This window comes from Hemitrygon akajei, chromosome 9, assembly GCF_048418815.1.
Source record: "Hemitrygon akajei chromosome 9, sHemAka1.3, whole genome shotgun sequence".
NCBI lineage: Eukaryota > Metazoa > Chordata > Chondrichthyes > Myliobatiformes > Dasyatidae > Hemitrygon > Hemitrygon akajei.
Window position 1 is genome coordinate 147,155,538 of NC_133132.1, and position 25,818 is coordinate 147,181,355.

The window sequence follows — 25,818 nt, forward strand, 5'->3', positions numbered from 1 at the left end:
TTTCATTTCATGTTTCCAATGTGAACAGTATTTTAGGCTTTCCTAGGTTTTCATGGAAATAGTTGGGTTTTTATTGTAATGATAGTAATTGAAATCATATTGTACGTTATTACACTTAATGGAAAAAATTAAATTATTCAGTTAATATGCAAGCTATTTATGATTTACAAAAGCACTTTAATTTTACCCTCCCAGGTTTTGTAATTCATGTGTGGGATCCTTTATCGTCCTCACAAACAAAGTGTTTAGTACAAATCTTCAGAAAACTGAAAGAGGAATATAATGTGTTCGGAAGTGAACAAAGCAAGGCCACACAGGTACAGGAATTACTTCTAAAGAATCTTGCTGAGTTAAAAGTTAATGTTACAGTTAATATTATTTGAGTACTATTACTTTAAGTAAGATTAACCTGTGCTAATTACCAATGAAGCCAGCAGTCATTCTGTGAAATGAATTTCCAGTTTTGGTTTAAGCAAATAGTTAGAAGATATCATTACAGTTATTTGTAAAACCAAAGCATGTCTCTTTATCTAAATCCAAATCCAGGTAGTATTTTAAATGAGACAGATGCATCATTTGCACTGATAAAATTGACTTTGATTTGAAATTACAGGTGGCCCCCATGTTATGGCCATTCAGATTACAGAAATTCGGAAAACAGTACACAAAAATTAGAGATATGGAATAAAATTCATTCTTACAGTATTTAATCTAGGGGCAAAAAATGTTTTAAAAAATCAATGCACAAAGGTTTTTGGCAGTTTGCATTTCCTGATGCAGGCACATATGATGTGGCCTCATGATGGAAAATCATGTATGCACTATTTTCTAGCAATCATCTTGCAAACCAGGGGTGAGCGGTCACCTGTACAGGGTCATGATTGCATGGTGACCTGGACTCACTATTCCAAGTTGCCCAGCTTTTCAAAAGAATGGACAAAAAGGAAAAAATGATGGACTAGCAAAATTGATTAAGGAAGGTATCAGTATAGTACTGAGAAGTGATGTGGATGCAGTGGTGGTGATGTGGGGACTAGGTTATGTGAAAATAAGGAGTACTAAAAATAGACTGCCAAAGATTTGCCTTGCAACAAGCATAAATGTGAAACTATCAAAGGTACATGTAAAGGGAATTGCATTTAATATAGGTTATTTAAATCATTGAACTAATTAAATGGGCCTGAGTAAAGTAGACAGTGCTTCATGGATTGTTTCTCAGAGCAATACGTTATGGAATCTGGTGGAAAGGCTACTTTAGAATTTCGGCATGTGTGATGAAGTGGAATAACAATAGATCTTGCAGCTAGGAATTATATCATCATGGAATTTCAGATACAGGGTGAACGTCTCTGGTCCAAAACCAGTGTTCTCAACTACAGAGGAGTGGAGATTGAGTTATCCATAGTGGGCTTTGATAACTATTTGAAGGAGAGGTCAGTAGATGAGCAAAGGTAGATATTTATGCAGCTATTTTAAAAGCAGAAATTTATCACAATCAGAAAAAGGGGCTTGAGAAATATAAACTATTAGTCCTGAACAAAGGAGGTAGAGGAAAATAGACAATAGACAATAGGTGCAGAAGTAGACCATTCGGCCCTTCGAGCCTGCACCGCCATTTTGAGATCATGGCTGATCAATTACTATCAATACCCGGTTCCTGCCTTGTCCCCATATCCCTTGATTCCCCTATCCATAAGATACCTATCTAGCTCCTTCTTGAAAGCATCCAGAGAATTGGCCTTCTCTACCTTCCGAGGCAGTGCATTCCAGACCCCCACAACTCTCTGGGAGAAGAAGTTTTTCCTTAACTCTGTCCTGAATGACCTACCCCTTATTCTCAAACCATGCCCTCTGGTACTGGACTCTCCCAGCATCTGGAACATATTTCCTGCCTCTATCTTGTCCAATCCCTTAATAGCCTTATATGTTTCAATCAGATCCCCTCTCAATCTCCTTAATTCCAGCGTGTACAAGCCCAGTCTCTCTAACCTCTCTGCGTAAGACAGTCCAGACATCCCAGGTATTAACCTCGTGAATCTACGCTGCACTTCCTCTACAGCCAGGATGTCCTTCCTTAACCCTGGAGACCAAAACTGTACACAATACTCCAGGTGTGGTCTCACCAGGGCTCTGTACAAATGCAAGAGGATTTCCTTGCTCTTGTACTCAATTCCCTTTGTAATAAAGGCCAACATTCCATTAGCCTTCTTCACTGCCTGCTGCACTTGCTCATTCACCTTCAGTGACTGATGAACAAGGACTCTGAGATCTCTTTGTATTACTCCCTTACCCAACTCTATACCGTTCAGATAATAATCTGCCTTCCTGTTCTAACTCCCAAAGTGGATAACCTCACATTTATTCACATTAAACGCCATCTGCCAAGTATCTGCCCACTCACTCAGCCTATCCAAGTCACCCTGAATTCTCCTAACATCCTCATCACATGTCACACTGCCACCCAGCTTAGTATCATCAGCAAGTTTGCTGATGTTATTTTCAATGCCTTCAATCAAATCGTTGACGTAAATTGTAAACAGCTGTGGTCCCAATACCAAGCCCTGTGGCACCCCACTAGTCACCACCTGCCGTTCCGAGAAACACCCATTCACCGCTACCCTTTGCTTTCTATCTGCCAACCAGTTTTCTATCCATGTCAATGTCTTCCCCCCTGATGCCCTGAGCTTTGATTTTACCCACCAATCTCCTATGTGGGACCTTATCAAATGCCTTCTGAAAATCGAGGTACACTACATCCACTGGATCTCCCCTATCTAACTTCCTGGTTACATCCTCGAAAAACTCCAACAGATTAGTCAAGCATGATTTACCCTTGGTAAATCCATGCTGGCTCGGCCCAATCCTATCACTGCTATCTAGATATGCCACTATTTCATCCTTAATAATGGACTCTAGCATCTTTCCCACCACCGATGTCAGGCTGACAGGTTGATAGTTCTCTGTTTTCTCCCTCCCTCCTTTCTTAAAATTTTCTTAAAATGTGGCAAAGTTAGGGGGAGACTGGAGCACTACGAATATTTTCAAGAATCCATATTGGAGTATTGAAAGTCTAAAAACCTCATAAGGAGGGAGAATATTGACCATGTGAATAAACTGGAAAATAATATCAAAATAAAAGTCTAAAGCTTGAAAGAATATGTGTAAAGGAAGGGGATAGCTATGATAAACGTTGGACTCTCGTAAAGAGATCCAAGCAAATAATAGAAAACGACAGATAATTTAAACCAACTGGAGTGCCCCAAGAACCTGGCGTGGCTTTAAATTATTTACTGCCTATATTAATAACAACAGAATGCAAGATGTATGAGTTCATTCATGATAATAGTTCTGTAATAATATTTGGACTCTGCAACCGAACATAGCTGCCATTGAGTATAAAAGTTGACTAATCATATTGCAACTATATAAGTCTTTGGTTAGGCCACAGTTGGAGTGTTCTGTACAATTCTGATCATGGCATTTCATGAAGGAAGTGAAGACTTTGGAGAGGCTGCAGAAGATATTAACTAACATGCGCCTGGATTAGAGAGTATATACAACCCTGAGATTTACTTTCCTGTGGGCATGCTCAGTAAATTTATAGAATAGTAACTGTAACAGCATCAATAAAAGATTACCAGAGTGCAAATGCAAATATAGGTAAAGAGCATTAAATAATGAAAACGTGACATAATGGGATAGAGTCCTTAAAGTAAGATTTAAGGTTGTAGGAACATTTCAATGATAGAGCAGTAGTTTTCCCCTTTTATTCAAGAGCTGATGATAGAGGGGTAGTAACTGTTCTTGCATCTGGTCATGCAAGTCCTGAGACAAAATTGAATTGTCATCTTTGGGACTGAGAGTGTTCTGATAAGATGTAAAATTATCACAATCAGAAAAAGGGGTTTGAAAAATATAAACTATTAGTCTTCAACAAAGGAGGTAGAGGAAAACGTGGCAAAGTTAGGGGGAGACTGGTGCACTACGAATATTTTCAGGAGCAACAAGTCAATGGCAGATGCCATCTCTCTGGCACTACATTCCTCCTTAGAACATGTGGAGAATAAAGACGCATATGTAAGGCTCCTTTTCATTGATTACAGCTCTGCCTTTAATACCATCATTCCAAATAAACTGATTCCTAAGCTCCAGAACCTGGGTCTTAGCACTCAGATCTGCAGCTGGATCTTCACCTTCCTCACAGACAGGACCCAGGCTGTAAAAATGGGAGCAAGCTCTCCTCTACAATCACTCTGAGCACCGGTGCCCCACAAGGCTGTGTACTCAGCCCCCTGCCGTACTTACTGTACACCCATGATTGTGTAGCCAAGTTTCCATCGAACTCAATATATAAGTTTGCTGATGACACCACAATTGTAGGCCGTATCTTGGGTAATGATGAGTCTGAGTACAGAGAGGAAATTAATAACCTGGTGACATGGTGCGAAGACAATAACCTATCCCTCAACCTCAGCAAGACGAAGGAATTGGTTGTTGACTTCAGAAGGAGTAGCAGACCGCACGACCCCATCTACATCGGTGGTGCGCAGGTGGAACAGGTCAAAAGCTTTAAGTTCCTCGGGGTGAATATCACAAGTGACCTGACTTGGTCTAACCAAGCAGAGTCCACTGCCGAGAAGGCCCACCAGCGCCTTTACTTCCTGAGAAAGCTGAAGAAATTTGGCTTGTCCCCTAAAACCCTCACTAATTTTTATAGATGCACCATAGAAAGCATTCTTCTAGGGTGCATCACAACCTGGTATGGAAGTTGTCCTGTCCAAGACCAGAAGAAGCTGCAGAAGATTGTGAACGTAGCCCAGCACATCACACAAACCAATCTTCCATCCTTGGACTCACTTTACACTGCATGCTGTCGGAGCTGTGCTGCCAGGATAATCAAGGACATGACCCACCCAGCCAACACAATTTTTGTCCCTCTTCCCTCCGGGAGAAGGGTCAGGAGCTTGAAGGTTCATACAGCCAGATTTGGGAACAGCTTCTTTCCAACTGTGATAAGACTGCTGAACAGATCCTGACCCGGATCTGGGCCGTACCTTCCAAATATTTGGACCTGACTTGCACTACCTTACTTTCCCTTTTCTATTTTCTAATTATGATTTATAATTTAAATTTTAATTATATTTACTTCGATTTGTACTTCAGGGAGCACAAAAGCACAGAATCAAATATCGCTGTGATGATTGTACACTCTAGTTAATCAATTGTTTGGTGACAAAGTAAATTATGAGAGGCGTAGATAGGGTAGATGGTCAGAGCAGACACCGATATATTAGTTTGGAAAAAATTCAAGTAAAGTGGAGCTTTACTTGGGACCATTTTGGTCCCTGGATGGTGGGAAGGAAAGAGCTAAAAGGACTAGTGGTGCATCTCCTGTGCAAAGGACACAGGAGTGGACCAGGGACTCAAAAAGGAATGGTCCCTTCAAATTACTGAAAGGAGAAGAGAGAGGAACATGTGCTTGATGGTGATGAAAAATGATCTGTTGAATGCCGAGGCTGATAGGGTGGAAGCAGGAGAGGATCTAAGGGCTGACATGCAGGAAATAAATGGGGTGGATTCGAAGCTTTGTCATTTCCAGTGTTTCTCCTTGCATTAATGTTCTGAACAGATACTTTTGGGGAACCGTTCACAAGTTCTCTAATGACTCAAAAATTCATGCAGGTTTTATAACACTGATTGATGTGTGATAGGCAAAAGGTCAGTATGAATATTTATTACAAATCCCAGTCATCTAGGCTGTGCTTGGTTCTAAATTAATCTTAACTCTGTCAAAAAGTGATCTCGCTGTCAATTTGATAAGTATTCATAGTCATTGCTGTGAAGCTGTAGCTTAATGATCAGGATGTATTACCAAGACAATCAGATGTAAAATATTGCCACTGAAAAATAAATTGATTGTAAGCCAAATATTTTGTGTTGCATTTTAATCTCTCATGAAGCAGATGGTAATTGGGCCTTAGAGAAGTTTCAGTCAATAGTATAAGGAAGTATGAGAATATCTTAGTATTCTGAAGTTTTTGGTTTTTGGCTCTAACCTTTGGTTTGAGCATAATGGACTGGGTCCACTGAAAGCAGTACCTTTGCTGCCTCAGTATGCCTGTCTCTCAGGGCCTCTTTTATCTCACATCCAGTGATAAGATAAAAGCAAAAGTTGATGAGGGAGGTGCATTGTGGAGATGCTGCCCCAAAATGTCACTAATCAGCTTTGACAGAAGCCCAAGATGAGTTTGAGGGTTTGTCTTTTGTTAATGCTGCAACTGATTTTAACCGTTTTATGTGTCTTGGACATTTAAAAACTTAAGTGTTTTATGTCTTGAGATAATCAGTTGTTTTATTGTAGAATGCCACTTTTCAAACAGAAATATTGATATTTGGCTATATGTTGAAATATTTTCAAGAAGACCCTATTTTAACACACTGACCATTTTTCCTTAAATTAGGCTCTGAAAAAAAGTATTGTCATGAGAATAACCTTGTCTGTAGAAGAAGACATTTTCATTCCTCTCTATCCGAAAAGGTAAATAAAACACTTTTATATTATTTCCCTTTCACTTCTTCAAGCATGACCAATGTGAAGCTCCACAAGAGCTTGGTAAGTTGTTTTTTCTGACCTTTTATTGCTATATGGGTCAAATCATCAATTTTTTTTCTGTGGAGATTTTGGGCACATTTGAAGAGCATATGTTAATTAATAAACAGTACCCTTCATTGCAAAGCAGAGCATGTCAGCGTTTGACATTTCACCTTCCTTTCATTTGCACTTGCTTACCTTCTCATTTGTTACCTTACTTGTACTTTTGTTTCGTAATTGACCTCCAGGAACTGCCTCTTAAAGCTCATTCATATTTTGGTATTTTTTCTTTTCACATTGTCCGTATGTTGCCTATTAAAATATTGCAATTTGCTTTACTTTTTAAATTGTTTTTCTTTTGGGAGTAGAATGATTTTACTGTAGTTTAAATTATTTCCACTGGTCGTATTTAAATGAAAGAATATACTGAAAAAATCCCTGAGCCAAAGCTTTCATTTAGCACTGTCAACAAGAATCTACAACAGAGATAAGAATGGGTTCATAAGGAATCCTTAAAACGTGCCCCAGTCTCCTTGTCACCAAATACCCCACCCAAGGCAGTTGCTAATGTCTCAATGGATTGAAGATGTAAAGTGTTCCAAATGTTTTCTTTATCCTAATTTTCGTGGTTTCTTGGATTTAGTTTACCTTCTTGTAGCCCACCCAAACATCTATTTGTACAGGTGCCATTTTAGCATCGAGGGTGAGCTTGATCCTGCCTTCACTCAATCAAATGGGAGTATTTTAATAAATATTCTAAGTTCCATTAATGAGAAAATGGTGATTATATCTGAATTCTCTTTTAAGTAAACCTTGTTCCTTTGAAATATCCACATGGTTGAAAAATCATCAGAAATAAGTGATTAAGAGTGAATTACTTTATATTCAGGCACAAATATTTCTGCTTAAGGGACATCAAAGTCTGCCTTTAGAACCTTTGTAGTTCTGTGAGTCTTTCAACTTTTTCACTTTATTTTAACAGTGTTTTGGAAGATCGAACTTCAATCCATTCTCAGTTTCAGGAAAGACAGTTCTGGTCAGCTGTAAAGGTCAGAATACGTCTATTGAATGCTAATTCTACTTTCATATATTTTGTCTTGAGTGTCCAAAATAAATGTTACCACTGACTGAGTTTTCCTGTTAGTGTATAGGCTGCTTCATTAACAAAGGATGTAGCAGTACGCTAACTGAACACACTATTGATGTCAATACAACAATTTGAATAAAGTCCCTGAATAAGCAGAAGCTAAATTTCCTGATACTTATTATGTGGATTATTTTAAGATCTATATAAAAGAGACACTTTTTTTTTAATCTTAACTGGCCAGATGGATTTGGGAATGCTAACTGGGGATCTAGCACTTCCTGTTGGGGGAAGAAAAATGGAGAGTATCAGATATGATCAGCTCTTCAGTTGAGTGCTCAAAATGGGTTCACAGATTCCTGTTGTGTTTATAACTACTGTTTGCCTGAGTTTTTTGAAACCAAGAACATTAAGAAGCTCCTGTTTAGAGAGTGAAGAAGGACAAAAGCAAAAATACAATGATTAATGATTAAAAATATCAGAAATTTAATAGACAAAGAAAATGACCAATGCTAAATTGGGAAGGGAGTTAGACATTAGAGCATAATGTGCACTGTTATTAAGAACAAGGAGTCAAATTTGAGGAAATAGTCATGCAATGTCCGCATTTTAATGTGTATGCTCTTCCGTCTGTTTTGAATTATAATTTCAGTAATTAATTTTAACAGAATCATGTCAAATGCCTGTTTTCATGTTTTTGAAAACATTTTTGAAATTTTAGTTTAAGTTGAATATTGGTATTTTTAAAATATATTTTTCCTTTCAGCTATTGGGTAATATTCTTCAGTGGGATGGCTTGTTACCAGATGAGACTCTACAGGACTTGAGTCTGGACAAACTACTCAATCGTTACATTTTACTAATCCTTCAAACTTCTCCACCTCATTCAAAGAATATAGAAAAATGTGAAAAGGTAATTAGTGGGCATGTAGGTAATGTTTGGTAAATGAGATATAAATGACTTGTTTTAAAATTGTTACGAACCCCGTAACTGGGTCACTTACCCGCAAAGATAGAGAGGTCCGTTGAAGTCTGGTGGTACTATTTTTAAAAGTCTTTATTTATGAAGGGGCACAAAAGTAAGGTTAATACAAACATTCAGATAATATACGTCGTCAATACTCAATCTAAAGCGCGGGTATGGTAATAATCATCAATAAGAAATAGCTCTATCGTTTGTCTAGGGGGAAATATATTGTCCGTTGGAAATATAAGAGTCACTCAGTTCCTGCAGGCTTCTGGTTTTTGAGGACCGCTGGGTTTTCACTTGTTGGAGAGAGAGAGAGATTTGTGAGAAAAAAGAAACTTGCCCGGGTCTTTTGATGAGGCCAATCCGTTGGGTCGGGGGAGTTGGTTCCCCGTTGTTAGTTCAAGAAAATCGTTTCTGTGGTACCCGCCACCGGCTCCCAGGCAAGGGAACCAAACGCACGTGGCTTCCTTCAAATGGCTGCCCGCTATTATGGGATCGCTAGCGTGTCTTCTGGTGCGTCTAAAGGGGTTGTTCCCCAGACCTTCTTTTATCCTTACTCACGTGGTCTCAGATGTCAATCAGGTTGGGATGATGCAATCTCTCCCCGTCACCCAGCCCACATTGCCCTGAGGGCTTGCACGTAGCCCAGTCCCCAATCCACAAAGGTGTCTCCAAGAGACAATGGCCGGTATCCGTGGCTTTGTCTTGCTGAGGGGCCAGGACACATTCCAAAACCTTGAGGATTCTCTCTCATTTCCTGGGTCCAAGACCCGAATTAATAGCGATCTTGCAATTCTCAAGAAGGAGGGGGCTGCGGTCATAACAAAATGTTTTGATGTAGTTGTTTCAAAAACTGTTGTTACAATATTAACATTGTAAATTGTTATTTTTGAACTAAAAACAGAATTTTAAAACATGTAAAGTTTAAACAGTGTATTGCAGGAGGGATTTCAGAAATCCTGTTTGTGACCTAGTAGTGTGCACTATTAGTGTAATTTTATAATTTTTAAAAAAATGATTAAACATGTTAAGATCCAAAAGTCTGTGCGTGCATTTCTGGTGTTTTCTGATTCAGTATTGTCCCTAGTGTTTATGTTTGATTGCCTTTGAGCATTCTTGAGTTTAAACTTGAGACTTAAACATGATGCTGACTTTTCTTTTGGGAACATGGAATCAGACATTGTAATTTGCAAGACAATTTCTGGAATATTACTAAAAGATATTTTTTTTCTGTGGGGTTGAATAGAAAACAACTATGGGCTAACATTAGGTCTGACTTAGCTGATCCATTGATCTTAAAAGTCAGCTAACTTCTGTGATTGAATTGTGGAGAAATGCATTCGTATGTGAAGCTTCAGTTCACATGAAATGTTAGAATTCCCCCACAGTATTCTGACAGTTCTGGTTCCCAGGAAGTGAATGGCTCTGTAACTCTTTTCTTTTCCATTTGCTTCAGCAACAGAATTGAAAGAATTGCCAGAATTCCTGATTATTGATACATTCTGCCACAGTACCATGCATTTTTTAATAGCTGGTCATCTTAACAACTTTATTTCGTAGTTTGAAAATAACTATTAAATATTTGTTTTTATTGCTTGTGAGAATACTGATTTTGCTTTTACCTTCAGATTATAGATTGCTTTCCCCGGTGTTGGTTTGAAAATCTGCAAGGACGGAGTAGCCTTCCCCAATTGGAAAACCTTTGTAAATATCTGCTGCAATCTATACGTAGAATATATGAGAATGGTGCAACGACTCAAGACGTGGATAATATTGGAAGGTGATTTAAATATGTTGACAGGGAATTAACATATTTAGTTTCATTGTGCTGTTCATTGATAACATCTGAAGCAAACTCTCTAACAAAACATCAAGTCCAATTTATTCATTGTCAGTTTATTGGTAGCAGATTGCATATCACAACCTTTAGCTGCTCAGCCTCTAACTTGAGTGTCTTCTGCAGCAGTTCCAAGACATCTTGGACCCTAGCACTTGGGAGGCAAAACACCAACCTGGCCTCTCTTTTACAGCCATAGAATCTACTCTCCGTTTCCCTATCGAGCCTCCTTTCAGTATTGATCTGCTACAGAGCTGGCCACAGTGCCACTGGCCTGGCAGCTGCTTCCTTGCCTTGATAGTCATCACCCCCTAATAGTATCCAAAGGGGTATACTTGTTGCTGAGGAGAATGGCCACAGGGGAATTCCGCACTGACTGCTTACTCCCTTTATTTCTGTTGGTGGTCACCTGTTATCTGAAGCCAGCACTCTGAGTGTGGCCACTTCAGTCCTTTTGTACAGGTCCAACCTTCCTTGGAAGAGAGCCCAATAATCCAAAAATCTAGAGCCCACTTTCTTGCACCATCTCCTTAGCCACATTTAAAACTTTTTGATCTTCCTATTTCTGGCCTCACTCGCTCTTGGCATGGGTAGCAATCCTGAGATCACAATGCTGGAGGCCCTGTCCTTTAACTTAGCACCTAACATCCCCCCCCCCCCCCCGGACTCACTTTGTCACCCCTCCCACTCATGTCATTGGTACCACCCTGGACCACAATCACTGGCTGCTCACCTCCCACTTAGGAATACTGTGGACTTGATCCAAGATGTCCCTGACCCTTCCACTCAGGAGGCAACACACCATCTGGGAATCTCGTTCTCATCCACAGAACCTCCTTTCTGTTTCCATAACCAATGAATCCCCTATCACTGCAGGTCACTTCTCCCCACTTCCCTTTGAGCCACAGAGCCAGACTCAGTGCCAGAGATCTGACCTCTGCGGCTTTCTTCTGCTAGGTCATCCCCCCACCCCCCAACAACAGTATCTAAAGTGATACCTGTTGTTGAGGGGTATCTGCATGACTGCCTATCCGTTCTCCCTCCTGATGCTTACACGGTTACCTGTGTCCTACAGCTACCTCCCTGTATGTCCTGTCTATCAACCCTTGGCCTCCTGAATGATCTGGAGTTCATCCAGTTCCAGCTCCAACTCCTTAACACTATCTGTTTGAAGCTTCAGCTGGATGCACTTCTTGCAAGTGTAGTTGTCGGGGACACTGGAGGTCTCTCTGCCTTCCCACATCCAAGATGAGCATTCTACAATTCTGCCTGGCATTCCCACTGCTCTAAGTGTCCAATAAGAAAGAATAATGAAAGAAAAATCTACCCAAGGCTTATGCCTCTCCTCGGCAAAGCCTCAACACCCCACTCTAACACTGACCCACTCACACAATGATGGCTCCACTTAAACCAGACGTTTTATGGACCTTGCCAAGTGTCTAATTATGCACAATCCAATGTCTCCTTAGAAATCATGGTGCACTAAGTGTGCCGACTGCCCCACTCGCTTCTCTCAAACTCTGTCTCCTCTAAGCAATCCAGAGTCTCCTCAGGAACTGGCATGCAAAATCTGCCGACTGACCCTGCTTGCTTCTTTTAAACACTGTCCTTCTATGCAATCTAATATCTTCTCGGGAACTATGGCACACAAAATATGACATATTTGATGTCAGAACACTTTGTGTAAGCTCCCACAAAGGACAAAAGTAAATGAGAGCACATGAAACTGTATTATAACTAGCTTCGATTGAATGTAGAGACAAAAGGTTGCTTCTCTGGTTGATGGACCATGACTTTTAAGGTACTTTAGGAATCAAATGTAACATCTCTCTGTAAGCCATAGGAGTAAGCAGTTAGGCCATAGTGACCAATGAGCCTGCTCTGTCAGTATATCAAGGCTAACTTAACTCTCTCAATCCTACTCTCCTGCCTTCACCCCATAACTTGATGCCCTGATTAATCAAGACTCTGTCAACTTCTGCCTTAAATATACCCAGTAACTTGTCCTGCATAGCCATCTGTGGTAATGAATGCTACAGATTCATCACCCTTTGCCCAAAGGAATTCCTCATCTGTTCTAAAGGGACATCCACCTATTCTGAAGCTGGTCCTAGACTCCCCCACTATAGCAAACATTCTTTCCATGTGCACTCTGTCTAAGCCTTTCAATATCCAATAGGCTTCAAAGAGACTCACCCCTCATTCTTCTAACCTCCAGTGAGTACAGGCCCAGAGTAATCTAACATCTTTCATACATTAACCCTTTCATTCCTGGGATCATTCTTGTGAACCACCTCTGGCCTCTCTCCAAGGTCAGCACATCTTTTCTTAGATAAGGGGACAAAAACACTCAAAATACTTCCAAGTGCAATTTGACCAATGCCTTATAAAGCCTCAACGTCACATCCTTGCTTTTGTATTCTAGTCCTAGCTGATATTTGCTGCTGACTGGAACCTCAGGGACTATGATTACTGATGGTAAGGCAAGAAGACTTGCAGGTGCTTTAAATAAGCTAAAGGAGTGAAGAACATAGCAGATGGCACACATTGAAAGAAAAATGTGAGGTTATTAAGTAGAAAATAAAGTTCTTAATGTTTTTAAATCAGAGAAAGTAGGAAATAATAATGTTCAAAGGCACCTGGGTTTTGTAGCCATAATACAAAACAGTACACTAACAAGCCATTTGCCCCACTTAGACAATCATCTATCTTTTTCTACTAATTCTAGATTGATAATATTCATAGCAATATACTTGTACAATCCACATTTAACTACTTTCCCCCAATCCCCATCCCAGGATTCTACCACTCCCCTATCAAATTGTACATCTGTAGCTTGTGGAAGAACCCAGAGGAGGCCCACAAGAACTTTCAGAGACCACCCTGATGGCACTGGAGGTCAGGAAAGGATCGGTGAGGCAGCAGCAATACTGGCTGTGCCGTATCTTTGTACGCAAGTCATTGAAAGCAAATGCACAAGTGTGGTTGGCTATTGAGAGGATTAGTATGATAGTTCTCATTTCCAAAGGTTGAGTATAAAGAGCGTTTTACTAAATTTGTAAAAGGCCTTGCTGAAACATTATTTCAATGTTGGTGTCATTTGCTAAGTAAGGGAATACAGCCAACATTTCTGTCATTATAAACTAGTGTGATAGAATCCTGGGTGTGGATATTAATAACATAGCCACAATCTTGTTGAATGGCAGTGGTGGAGCTGATAGAGCTGCTGCCTCACAACTTAGTGCCCCAGGTTCATTCCTGACCTCTGTCATTGTCTGTGAATTGGTGTTCCCTTTGAGTACATGGGTTTCTTTCAGGATTTCCTTCCAAATCCCAAAGACTTGTCGTTTGGTAGGCAAATTTTCTACTGTATATTGTCCTTAGTATGTTGGCAAGTTGATGGGAGAATAAAATGGGATTGACCAGATTAGCAGAAATTTGGCATGGATTTGTTAAAGGCCTGTTTCTATGCTTTATGACTCTGCATACAGCCTTCGGGCTAAATGCCAACTCTTATCATTTCTTTCTAAATCCCTGATTATTGCCTAAAATGAATGACTTACTTCATAACCCTTGCATTTGTGTTATTCAGACTCATATACATTAATATATTTCCCTTCAACTTCCAGAGAATCAATAAAAGAAATGCTGAAGATGTTAGCCATGATCCATGCCCTGGAACAAACTGAGGGGATCATCAACGAGTGCAAGTTAGAAGATCTGGAATGGAGTTTTCAAGGAAACTAAAATGAACTAATTGCTATACATTCTTTACTCAACCATGTTTCTTGATATCTTGTAATAATTAATATCCATGTTTTTTCAAAAAGATTTTATGGCCTATTTTAATTGCCTATACCTTAAGTCCAGTATAGTATTAGACAGGTCCAAATAACAACCTTGGTTTAAAGTTGTTCTCTAAAGCTTACTTGAAGTACATTGGCATTTATAAATATTATCCACTTTGATGTGTCTCATTCTTAAATCTATTAAGCAGGAAAAATGCTAACATGTTTAAACTGAAAACTTGCTGTTAGATCACTCAGAACCAATGTCTAAACTCTAATATACAAACATATGTAAAATAATCTGAGACTTGCCAAAATGCCTTGAATAGCCATAAGTTATGAATTACCTTTTTGTAAAAACTGTTGAATAAATAATTTTTAAATTTTTCAGTATCATTTTTTAAGTTCATCCTTGATCATGCAGGAAATCTATAGATTAATGAAAAAACTAGAGCTAGAGAAAGTTATTGTGACTTCTGTGTATTACTGCTGGACAACTATTTCATCTTATTGAGCTAATTAACATCCATTGGCTTTTTCTAAAAAGAAACTCACCTGCTGTCTCCTATCTGAAAGATAACTTTAAATTAAAAACAATAGTTTCTCCAAATCTACCTTTTACACGATGAGAGCTAGGACAATACTGTACAATTTCACTAACTAAATGTTCTTTTCATCTTGGCATATTTCACAACTGAGAAAAGAATTCACAAAGATCACTTTTATTCATTTATCAACAAGGTATGTTCTTAAAGTTGAATTCTGTAGCTAATATAAAAATGAATATACTATAATTTCTATCCAGGTAACTGAAATTGCCAAAAACTCAAAATAAATCATTTTTTATTTCTGTTACCAACAGTTAAGTGTTCAATATGTCGGTAGTACTCAACTCTTCAGGCCATACAAGGACAATCCTAGAATGTTTCATTTATTGAGCTCTTTTTGCAATTCCAGCTCAATACTTTTCTCAATCTTGGATGTGTCATATTCTCTCATCATATCATATTTAATCCACGGTTTATCAAATTTTTTGGCTTTTTCCATTTGCTCTTCTGTGAGGCATAAATCAAAGCGTATGCCCTGCACGTTGAACTTTGGACGTTCCCAACGTTTTGACCATGGTTTGGGCTTCATTTTAACTTTTAGCTGTATTTTCAAAAAGAAAAACAAAGTCACAAAAAGCAGAAGTTCATAAGGCAAGTAACACACTTTAAAGATGATATTTAATTATCTAAGGCAGCAATATGGTGAACCTTTTAAGATTTAAAAAATGGAGAATTGGGCCATTCAGCTCATCAAGTCTGCTCCATTCTGTCATGGGTGATTTATAAACCCCCCTCAATCCCATTCTGCCTTCTCCCAGTACCTCTCACACACAATGATTTGGCCTCCACAGCCATCTGTGGTAATAAATTCCACAGATCCTCCACCCTCTGGCTAAAGAATTATCTCATCTGTTTTAAATGGATGTCCCTCTATTCTGAGGCTGTGCCCTCTGGTCCTAGACTCACCCATTAAAGGAAACACCCTCTCTAGGCCTTTCAATATTAGATAAGCTTCAATGATATCTGCCCTCGTTTCTTCTAAATTGCTGCAAGTATCAGCACAGAGCCATCAAGTGTTCCTCATACATTAACCCTTTTGTTCCCAGAATCATTCTTGTGAACCTTCTCTGGACCCTCTACAATGCCAGCACATCTTTTCTTAGATAATACAATACTCAGTCTGGTCTGACCCATGCCTTATAAAGCTTCAGCACTACATCCTTATTCTTATATTTTAATCCTCTTGAAATGAATGCTAACATTCTATTTGCCTTCCTTACCACTGATTCAACCTGCAAGTTAACCTTTATGGAGTCCTGCACAAGATTCCAAAGTCCCAATATACCTTTGAGTTGTTGAACTTTCTCTCTGCTCAGAAAACAGTCTACACCTTTATTTCTTCTACCAAAGTGTATGACCATACACTTCCCTACACCATCTTCCACCTGACACTTTTTTGCCCATTCTGTCTGTCCTTCTGCAGACTCCCTGCTTACTCAACACTCCACATATCATAGTATAATCTGCAAACATGGTCACAAAGCCATCAATTCCATCATCTAAATCACTGGCCTTTATAAATCTAAGTATTGAGTTATAAGAGTTGGAATGTTATGGTGAGGTTGTATAAAACATTGGTGAAGCTGAATTTGGAATATTGTGTGCAGTTTTGGTCACCGAATTACAGGAAGTATATTAAAAAGGTTGAAAGAGTGCAGAGAAGGTTTACAAGGATGTTGCCGGGACTTGAGAAACTGAGTTACGGAGAAAGGTTGAATAATTAGGACTTTATTCCCTGAAGCATAGAAGAATGAGGGGAGATTTGACAGAGATATATAAAATTATGATGGGTATAGATAGAATGAATGCAAGCAGGCTTTTTCCACTGAGGCCAGGGGAGGAAAAAACCAGAGACACGGGTTAAGAGTGAAAAGGGAAAAGTTTAAAGAGAACATTAGGGGAAGCTTCTTCACACAGTGGTGGGAGTGTGGAATAAGATGCCAGATGAAGTGGTAAGTGTGGGCTCACTTTTAACATTTAAGAAAAACTTGGACAGGTACATGGATGAGAGGGGTATGGAAGGATATGGTGTAGGTGCAGGTCAGTGGGACTAGGCAGAAAAATAGTTTGGCACAGCCAAGAAGAGCCTAAAGGCCTTGTTTCTGTGCTGTAATGATCTATGGTTCTAAAAGAAGCAGTTTCTTACCGGATTTACGGGGACCTCAGAACCAGAGTGGGGCACAGGCTTCATATTAAAATCGAATGTACTGTACTCTGGCCGAGCATCACGCAGGTACATTAGGTTATCATCCAGTCTTTTTTCTAGCTTCAACACTTCAATCTGCTGAATTTGAGGGTTATACATATCATAGCAGATCTCAATGCCTAGAAGGAATAAATATTAAGGTACAAACTGAACCCCAAATTGTCAAAATTAAAACGGTAGAGTTACCTTTATTCTGACTCCCATTCTTCACCCTCCCATTAGGCAGAAAATACAGAAGTTTGAAAGCAAGTAACACCAAGCTCAAGGACAGCTATCCTGTTGATATAAGGCTATTGAACGGTACCCTAGTACAATAAGATGGACATTTGACCTCAACCTACCTCGTTATGATCTTGCATCTTACTGTCTACCTGTACTGCACTCTCTTTATAACAGCTCATTCTGCTCTTGTATTACCTCAATATAATCTTGTAATGCATTGATCTGTATAAACACAAGCAAGACAACTGTTTCACTGTACTTCACTACATGTGACAATAATAAACCAATCTACCAAAGAGGTTCTGATGATTTCAAGCTTATCAATTCAGACCATTATTTTTAATAAGCTTTAGACAAAACGTGTAAAGGCAAAAAACAATATCTATTTATGCAATACACACAAAATGCTGATGGAACGCAGCATCTATAGGAAGAAGTACAGTCGATGTTCCGGGCCGAGACCCTTTGTCAGGACTAACCGAAAGAAAAGATAGTAAGAGATTTGAAAGCAGGAGGGAGAGATCCAAAGTGATAGGAGAAGACAGGAGGGGGTGGGGTGAAGCTAAGAGTGGAAAGGTGATTGGCAAAAGGGATACAGAGCTGGAGAAGGGGAAAGATCATGGGACGGGAGGCCTAGGGAGAAAGGAAGGGGGAGGGGAGCACCAGAGGGAGATGGAAAACAGGTAAAGAGTGATGGGCAGAGAGAGAGAAAAAAGGGGGAATAAATAAATTAGGGATGGGGTAAGAAGGGGAGGAGGGGCATTAACGGAAGTTAGAGAAATCAATGTTCATGCCGTCAGGTTGGAGGCTATCCAGACGGAATATGAGGTGTTGTTCCTCCAACCTGAGTGTGGCTTCATCTTGACAGGAGGCCATGGATAGACATATCAGAATGGGAACGGGACGTGGAATTAAAATGTGTGGCCACTGGGAGATCCTGCTTTCTCTGGCGGACAGAGCATAGGTGTTCAGCGAAACGGTCTCCCAGTCTGCGTCGGGTCTCACCAATATATAAAAGGCTGCACCGGGAGCACCGGACGCAGTATACCACACTGGTCAACTCACAGGTGAGGTGTTGCCTACTTGGAAGGACAATCTGGGGCCCTGAATGGTGGTGAGGAAGGAAGTGTAAGGGCAGGTGTAGCACTTGTTCTGCTCCCTGCATCTGCAGATTTCCTCGTGTGTGTGAATATCTATTTATGCCTTGGATTGGTTACAGTAAAAACTTGCTTTACACATATTTAGCAAAAACTACCCTGTGCAGTACAACTATCTGGCCAATTAAAGGCAAGCATTCTCTGGTTCAACTTAGCAGCACAATGTTTAGTTCATACAATTTATAAATGACAATGAATCTATTACAGTGGAACTAAAGGCATATCTCTGTCTCATATTGTAAAATTACCAAACAGTGTTTTAAAATATTCTGAGAGGTCACTGACACAAAGTACTATTATTTCTCATTTTTCATATGCTGCCTGACCAGAATACTTAGAGTATTTGTTTTATTTCAGATTTACAGTATCTGAAGACATTTTGCTTTTTGAATCCCAGTAATTTAAGTGGATTACATGAAAATGCTAATTATGAAATAGTTCAAGTATCTTTCCAGACCAAAATAAATTTGACATGATCATCTGATTTCCTAAAGTTTCTATCTTAAAAGCAGCAAGCTATCCAGACTGCAAAACCATCTTATGTTTATAATCTGAAGTTCACAACTGATTACTTTTTTAGGCAGGTAATAATTGTCTAAAAGCTCAAATTAAAATTATTTTAAAATATTTTGTTAATACCTGAAAGATCTTTTAAAGGGATTAAATAATTAATTTTTTAAAAAATAATTACTGTTAAAAATTTAATCTTAATTGATATCATGACTTGTAAGCAATTTTTAAACAATGATAATTAAAACATACCTTGTCCATCTATGATATTTCTGAGTACAAAAGTTGCACCTAATCCTTTTCCTGATCTTTGGGTGCAGATTCCAACAAATCTGTTAGCTTTGTTATCATCACCTGTTTCTGCCGTTGTAACAGCTAGAATACTTCCTATCAACAACAGTAAAAATGCAGTGTTAAGGAAAAATAAACATTATGCATTAAATGTCTGAACTAAAGTATTAAACATTACTCTCCTCCCATTGAACTTTAGTCTTTTAAATTCAGAAATTTTTTCAAAGAACAAAATTATGAACAGAGGAGGCAAAATGTGATATGGCTCATAAACAAATCAATACAAGGAAAACAGCTTCAATTTCTCCTAAAAGATCATCAACCTGAAAAGTTATGAGTTTCTCGCTTCCTAGATGCTGCCTAACCTGCTGAGAATTTCTAACATTTTATATTAGATCTGCAAATTTTTAATTTTCAGATTTTGATTAGATTCAAATTGGGCATGCCTGGGTTTGGTTACTGCAGGGTTTTAACAACTGAGCAGTGTTTCAATTCTAGTTCACCTTTAAAAGTAAAGCTATACTGGCAGATGCAAAATATATTCATTACCAATATCCGACTCTCTACATATCCAGAGAAAATGTTTAACTCTTAGTGAAGTGAGTGAATATATAAAAGTGCAATAAATACACTGTACAGAGACATGTAAAGAATGGATTATCAATATATAAGCATATTTGTAATTCTAATTAGGTAATTCCTAGCTACGCTGGAATTGCTACAGTAGCATTTAAGTAACAACATTTTTATCCCTTAGGTAGGTAATAAAAATTCAGTAAAACATTATACATAAAAAGTACAACATTAAATGTCTATTGGCCTTGCAGTGTGTTGCGTACAAAGCTATGCAGGGAGTTAAACACCTTCAAGAATCACCCAAGCTGGAAGCTTTCATCAGGGTTTTTAAAATCAGGAACCTTTGTGAAGATACTGCTGTTTCAAGGGCAAATAAAGAGTGGATGGAGATGGATCTCTTTTCACAGTGCTTGCTCCAAGTCGAAATCCAAATTAACCCACACAGGAAATTATATTAAAAACAGCTTATGAACAGGAAATGATGTTTGTACAAAACCAACAGCGCCTCCAGAGGCAGAATGATATGCAAGCCCAATTTATTAAACATGATAAATATTAGTTTTACTAACCTACGTAAAATTCTGGTATATTCAGTACTTTCCGTCTCTGAAGCATGTCCTTTCTCTCTATGATGAATTTTATGGGATTCGTCCTCCCTCTTCTCATTATGAACTCTGGACTTACAAATCTGTTGGGAGAGTTTTTTTTAAAAAAGTGTATCAGAATTCTAGTTGAATAACAACAAAGCTCACATTTCTTTTTGCCTTCTTCCCATACTTTCTTTCTAAGCAATTTTATTTTGTTAAAACGGTGGCATTGCTGTTTGGTAAACATCTTATACATTCAGATATAAATGGTTGATGCTTTACTTGTGTAGATCTTCCCCAACTAATAATTATTTTGGCGATGTCAATATTTCTCTGCAAAATACCTTTGAAACTCTTGCACATTCAAATTATCAATGTGTTTTATTTAACAAAGTGGCCTAATCAGAATGAGAAACTCAACGCATATTTCGGCCAAAGCCTAACTAGTTGCTCCAATATCAGGATTCCCAGACATGAAAAACTAAATCAAATTTGTCCTGTTTGAAGTTATTATAGAACCCATATTAATCTAGTTGCAGCCACATCTACCATTGTCACATGCAACGTCTGGTCACCATGAAACAGGCATAATACAGGTCACATAGCACAGGTGCAGTACGGTGAAGACCAGAAGATATAGGAGCAGAATTTGGCCCATCTAGTCTGCTCCGCCATTTCATCATGGCCGATCCAATTTCCTCTCGGCTCCCAATCTCCTGCCTTCTCACCATATCACTTAATGCCTTGACCAATCAAAAATCGGTCAACCTCGGCTTCAAATATACAGACTTGGCCTCCAGAGCCAAGAGAGCCAATTCCACAGGTTCACTATCCTCTGGCTATTGAACATAGTTCTGACAATGTGTGAAACACCAGAGGTACAGTACTAGTAAGTATACATTTGCTGTATAAAACTGTTTAGTGATGGTAGGCACAGATCTGCTAAGGTAGGAACACTGGAAATGTGGCAAATGAGACAATAACAGTAGCTGGAACAGCAGTGTGACAGAGAATGCAACAGAAGGCACAAAGGCACGAGGGAAGTATCAAGAACTGTGGCACAAGTCTTTCTGCATGACCAACTCTTTCAGTATCTGGTAGTCAATGGTTAAACTGTTTCTGGAGAGTGGCATTTGAAAAAGTTAGGACTGCAAAGCCAACCCTCCTGAAAAAGTTTTGCACTACTGGTTTATCAGGACACCACTCCCAAGCATTAACACGTGCATTAATAAAAGATTACTGTTCTGCTAATCCCTAATAATCACCTCTATTAGTGCATACCTCAAATACATTAACATTTAACTTCTATCATCTCCATGGAGGTTTCTAAAACAGAACAAAACGTTATGCTATCTCTTAAATCTTTTCCTTTGATATTCTAGGGTGCACGTCATCTCAATTCACTTTTAACACCCTTCTGGCACATACTCTGAGTAGAAAAGCTTTATGTTGAAATTGAATTTACTAGGGTTGATATAGTCAACTTGCATTCAGTGGCCATTTATTAGGTACACGTATACCTGCTCTTTATTGCAAATATATAATCAGCCAATCATGTGGCACCAACTCAATGCATAAAAGCATGCGGGCGTGGTTGAGAGGTTCAGTAGTTGTTTAGACCAAACATCACAATGAGGAAGAAATGTGATCTAAGTGACTTTGTTGGTGCCAGATGGGATGGTTAGAGTATCTCAGAAATTGTTTACAGAGAATGATGCGAGAAACAAACAAAATCAAGTGAGCGGACAGTTCTGTGGGTGAAAATAACTTGTTAATGAGAGAAGTCAGAGAATGACCAGACTGGTTCATTCTGACAGGAAGGCAACAGCAACTCAAATAATGCAATACAACCGTGGTGTGCAGAAGAACATCTCTGAACACACAATTCATCCAATCTTGAAGTGGATGGCCTACAGCAGCAGAAGACTACACCGGGTTCCACTCCTGTGACCACTTTATCAGGTACTTAAAATAGACGCACTTCAGTACATTTTAACCAAGTTTCATGGAATATTACTGTTTCTGGACTTTACCTGCTTTGTGATGTGGTTGACTGAGTTTTGCCTACGATAACAGGTTTTGGTGGAGGCTGAAAGCTTGAAGATCTGTCATCATTTGCTGAAGAACTTAAAAACCGTAATGATGAAAACACAAGTCCTAAAAATAAAACAAGAATAAATGAAAAGCACAGCTTCTACAAAGAAGTCAAAGTATCTGCTGCTTTCATTGTTGAGATGCACTGCTTTAGCTTTCCTGTAATGTTGGGTAACCAGTGGATCAGTAGGTTATACATGGAAGTAAATGTTCTACTATGTCCTGTTATTTTAAGATAATTAAGAACTTTAAACAATTACACAGTTCACAGAAAATAGAATTGTTCATTGCTTTGCTGCATTGTCAGAAACCAATGAGCACCAAGTCCATAAAACTCAGAGGTCTGTATCTACTTTATCTTGCAATATGCAGTCTTCTTTATCCAAATATACACTTCTGGTCACCACATCACAGAATAAAACAATGCACTGGAAAGGGTTTAGAGGAGGTTTGTATGGATGTTAACAGAAATAAAAACCTGTGGATTTGAGACAAGATTAGATAAACTAGGGCTTCTTTGGAACAGGGCAAGCTGAGAGGAGGCTTTGAGGCAAATAAAGTAAAAACAGAAAATCTAACAATACGTAGGAGACTTGACAACATCTGTAGAATGTTAACATTTCAGGTCAAAACCCTTACCAGTTCTGACAAATGGGTCTTCCATCTGTAAATGTCAATGATTTCGATGACAGAACTGATGGGTTTGTTGCAAAGTTTCCAGAGGATATGAAGATTAATGGGGGCAAGTAGCTTTGAGGAAGTAGAGAGTTTAGAAAAGGACTTGGATTAGGAGAATTGGCAAAGAAGTGGCAGGTATCATACAATGTTGGGAAGTGTGTGGTCATGCACTTTGGTAGAGAAATGAAAGGGTTGACTATTTTCTAAATGGAGACAATACAAACAATTGAGATGCAAGGGGACTTAGGAGTCCTTGTGCAGGATTCCCTGAAGGTTAATTAGCAGGTTGAGTCTGTGGTGGGGAAGGCAAATTCAATGTTAACATTCATTTCAAGAGGACTAGAATACAAAAGCAAGGATATAATGTTGAAACTTTATAAAACACTGGTGAGGCCTCACTTGGAGTGTTGTGAGCAGGTTTGGGCCCCTTATCTTAGAAAAGATGTGCTGAAACTGGAGAGGGTGAAGACTCACAAAAATAATTCCAGGATTGAATGGCTTGTCATATGAAGAACATCTGATAGCTCTGAGCCTGCATGAGGAGTGATGTCATTGAAATGTATTGAATGATGAAAGGCCTTGATAGGGTGGATGTGGAGAGGATGATTTCTTTGGTGGGAGAGTCTAAGACCACAGGACAGCCTCAGAATAGAGGAGCGTCCTTTTAGAATGCAAATGGAGATAAGGAAGAATTCCTTTTGCCAGAGAGTAGTGAATCTGTGGAATTCTTTGCCACAGACAGCTGTGGAGGCCAAGATTTTAATGTATATTTAAGGCAGAGGTTGATAGCTTCTTGATCGGTCAGGGCATGAAGGGATACAGGAAGAAGGCAGGACATATGGGGCAGAGAGGAAAATTGGATCAGTCATGATGAAATAGCATAGAAGACACGATGGGCCAGGTGGCCTAATTTTTCTCCTATACCTTATGGTCTAATAAAAAAAACCCAGAAAATCTAACAATATCTAGGAAAATTGACATCATCTGTAGAATGTTAACATTTTAGGTCAAATCTCTTTACCAGTTCTGACAAATGGATCTTCCACCTTAAGTGTTAACTTGGTTCTCATTCTGCTGAGTGTTTTTAATATCCACTGTCTTTTCTTTTTGCTGTTTTTTTTTAAATTATGGGAGATCCAAACTGAATATACATGAAAGGTCCATTTTTCTTGGCAGTAGGTTGGGGGGAGGGGGGGGGTGGGGAAGCAAAGCAAAGATTTACAGTGACAGGTTTAAATTCTGGAAAGAAGATGGGGATTTTTATTTTACATCCAGAGGATCCTTGCAGCTCCCATAATTTTCAAACGGAGAAGTCAGTGCTGGAAAGCAGGATCAGACTGGGCAGCAAATTGCATATAATTTACATCCATTCTATGTTGAACGTTGCTTATGTGATGCTATGTGCCTGTGATGCTGCTGCAAGATTTTCATCCCACCTGTACGTACACGCAATTATGCACATGACATTAAACTAGACTTTGCTTTTAACCTCGCAACTGGCCGAACGCCTTCCTCCGCTGACACGAAATTTCTCTGGGGTTTAGGAAGGAGATGGGGCACTGGGTATGGGGAGCGCCGACAGAGGATCGGGGGTGTGGGGGAGATTTGACCGCAGTTCGCGAACTCGTCCTTCGGTACTTCCCCAACTCCATCGCCTTGACTCCTCGCTGCCTGTCCCAGGTCGCGAGTCTTCGGTACATCGCCTCCCTCCCTCCCTCTGCCTGCCCCGTGTTCGCTCACCCGGCCTTGTGCAGCCCCGAAGACACAACGACACCGTCGCTCCCACCGGCGCCGCCATTCTTCCCTCAAACTTTCACTGCGCAAACTCGAAAAACTACGGCTAACCTCGCGGCTCAAACTTGCAAAAGGACGGGACGCGTCTGTCGTTGTGCGAACAGTTGTCTGATTGTAAATTAGATAGATAGATAGATAGATAGATAGATACTTTATTCATCCCCATGGGGAAATTCAACTTTTTTTCCAATGTCCCATACACTTGTTGTAGCAAAACTAATTACATACAATACTTAACTCAGTAAAAAAAAATATGATATGCATCTAAATCACTATCTCAAAAAGCATTAATAATAGCTTTTAAAAAGTTCTTAAGTCCTGGCGGTAGAATTGTAAAGCCTAATGGCATTGGGGAGCATTGACCTCTTCATCCTGTCTGAGGAGCATTGCATCGATAGTAACCTGTCGCTGAAACTGCTTCTCTGTCTCTGGATGGTGCTATGTAGAGGATGTTCAGAGTTATCCATAATTGACCGTAGCCTACACAGCGCCCTTCGCTCAGCTACCGATGTTAAACTCTCCAGTACTTTGCCCACGACAGAGCCCGCCTTCCTTACCAGCTTATTAAGACGTGAGGCGTCCCTCTACTTAATGCTTCCTCCCCAACACGCCACCACAAAGAAGAGGGCGCTCTCCACAACTGACCTATAGAACATCTTCAGCATCTCACTACAGACATTGAATGACGCCAACCTTCTTAGGAAGTACAGTCGACTCTGCGGTATATCATGGCAAACTCAAGGCGCCATTGGACTTTCAAATTATGGAAAATTACTCCAAATAGTTGGCCTTAATTATTACAGATGGGATGAGATAGCATTACA

The 25,818-nt window shown here is 39.4% G+C and overlaps 2 protein-coding genes across 2 annotated transcripts in view; one reads left to right on the forward strand and one right to left on the reverse strand.

Annotated features, from left to right (window-relative positions):
* The window catches only part of LOC140733635 (intron Large complex component GCFC2-like), a 42,088-nt gene extending 27,431 nt beyond the window's left edge, over nucleotides 1–14,657 (forward strand). Inside the window, exons 14-19 of the mRNA XM_073057236.1 lie at nucleotides 196–317; nucleotides 6,462–6,538; nucleotides 7,575–7,641; nucleotides 8,443–8,589; nucleotides 10,275–10,426; nucleotides 14,113–14,657. Coding sequence (XP_072913337.1) covers nucleotides 196–317; nucleotides 6,462–6,538; nucleotides 7,575–7,641; nucleotides 8,443–8,589; nucleotides 10,275–10,426; nucleotides 14,113–14,230 — 683 coding nt within the window. The 3' untranslated portion in view covers nucleotides 14,231–14,657. The remainder of the gene's footprint in view (nucleotides 1–195; nucleotides 318–6,461; nucleotides 6,539–7,574; nucleotides 7,642–8,442; nucleotides 8,590–10,274; nucleotides 10,427–14,112) is intronic.
* Nucleotides 14,658–14,977: 320 nt separating this feature from the next.
* On the reverse strand, nucleotides 14,978–25,028 carry mrpl19 (mitochondrial ribosomal protein L19). Its single transcript, XM_073057241.1, has 6 exons — nucleotides 24,941–25,028; nucleotides 22,462–22,585; nucleotides 20,411–20,529; nucleotides 19,227–19,361; nucleotides 17,026–17,204; nucleotides 14,978–15,420 (listed from the first exon to the last, which is right to left on the reverse strand). The coding sequence occupies exons 1-6, from the start codon at nucleotides 24,996–24,998 to the stop codon at nucleotides 15,199–15,201; spliced, it is 837 nt and encodes a 278-aa protein (XP_072913342.1). The 5' UTR covers nucleotides 24,999–25,028; the 3' UTR covers nucleotides 14,978–15,198.
* Nucleotides 25,029–25,818: the final 790 nt, after the last annotated feature.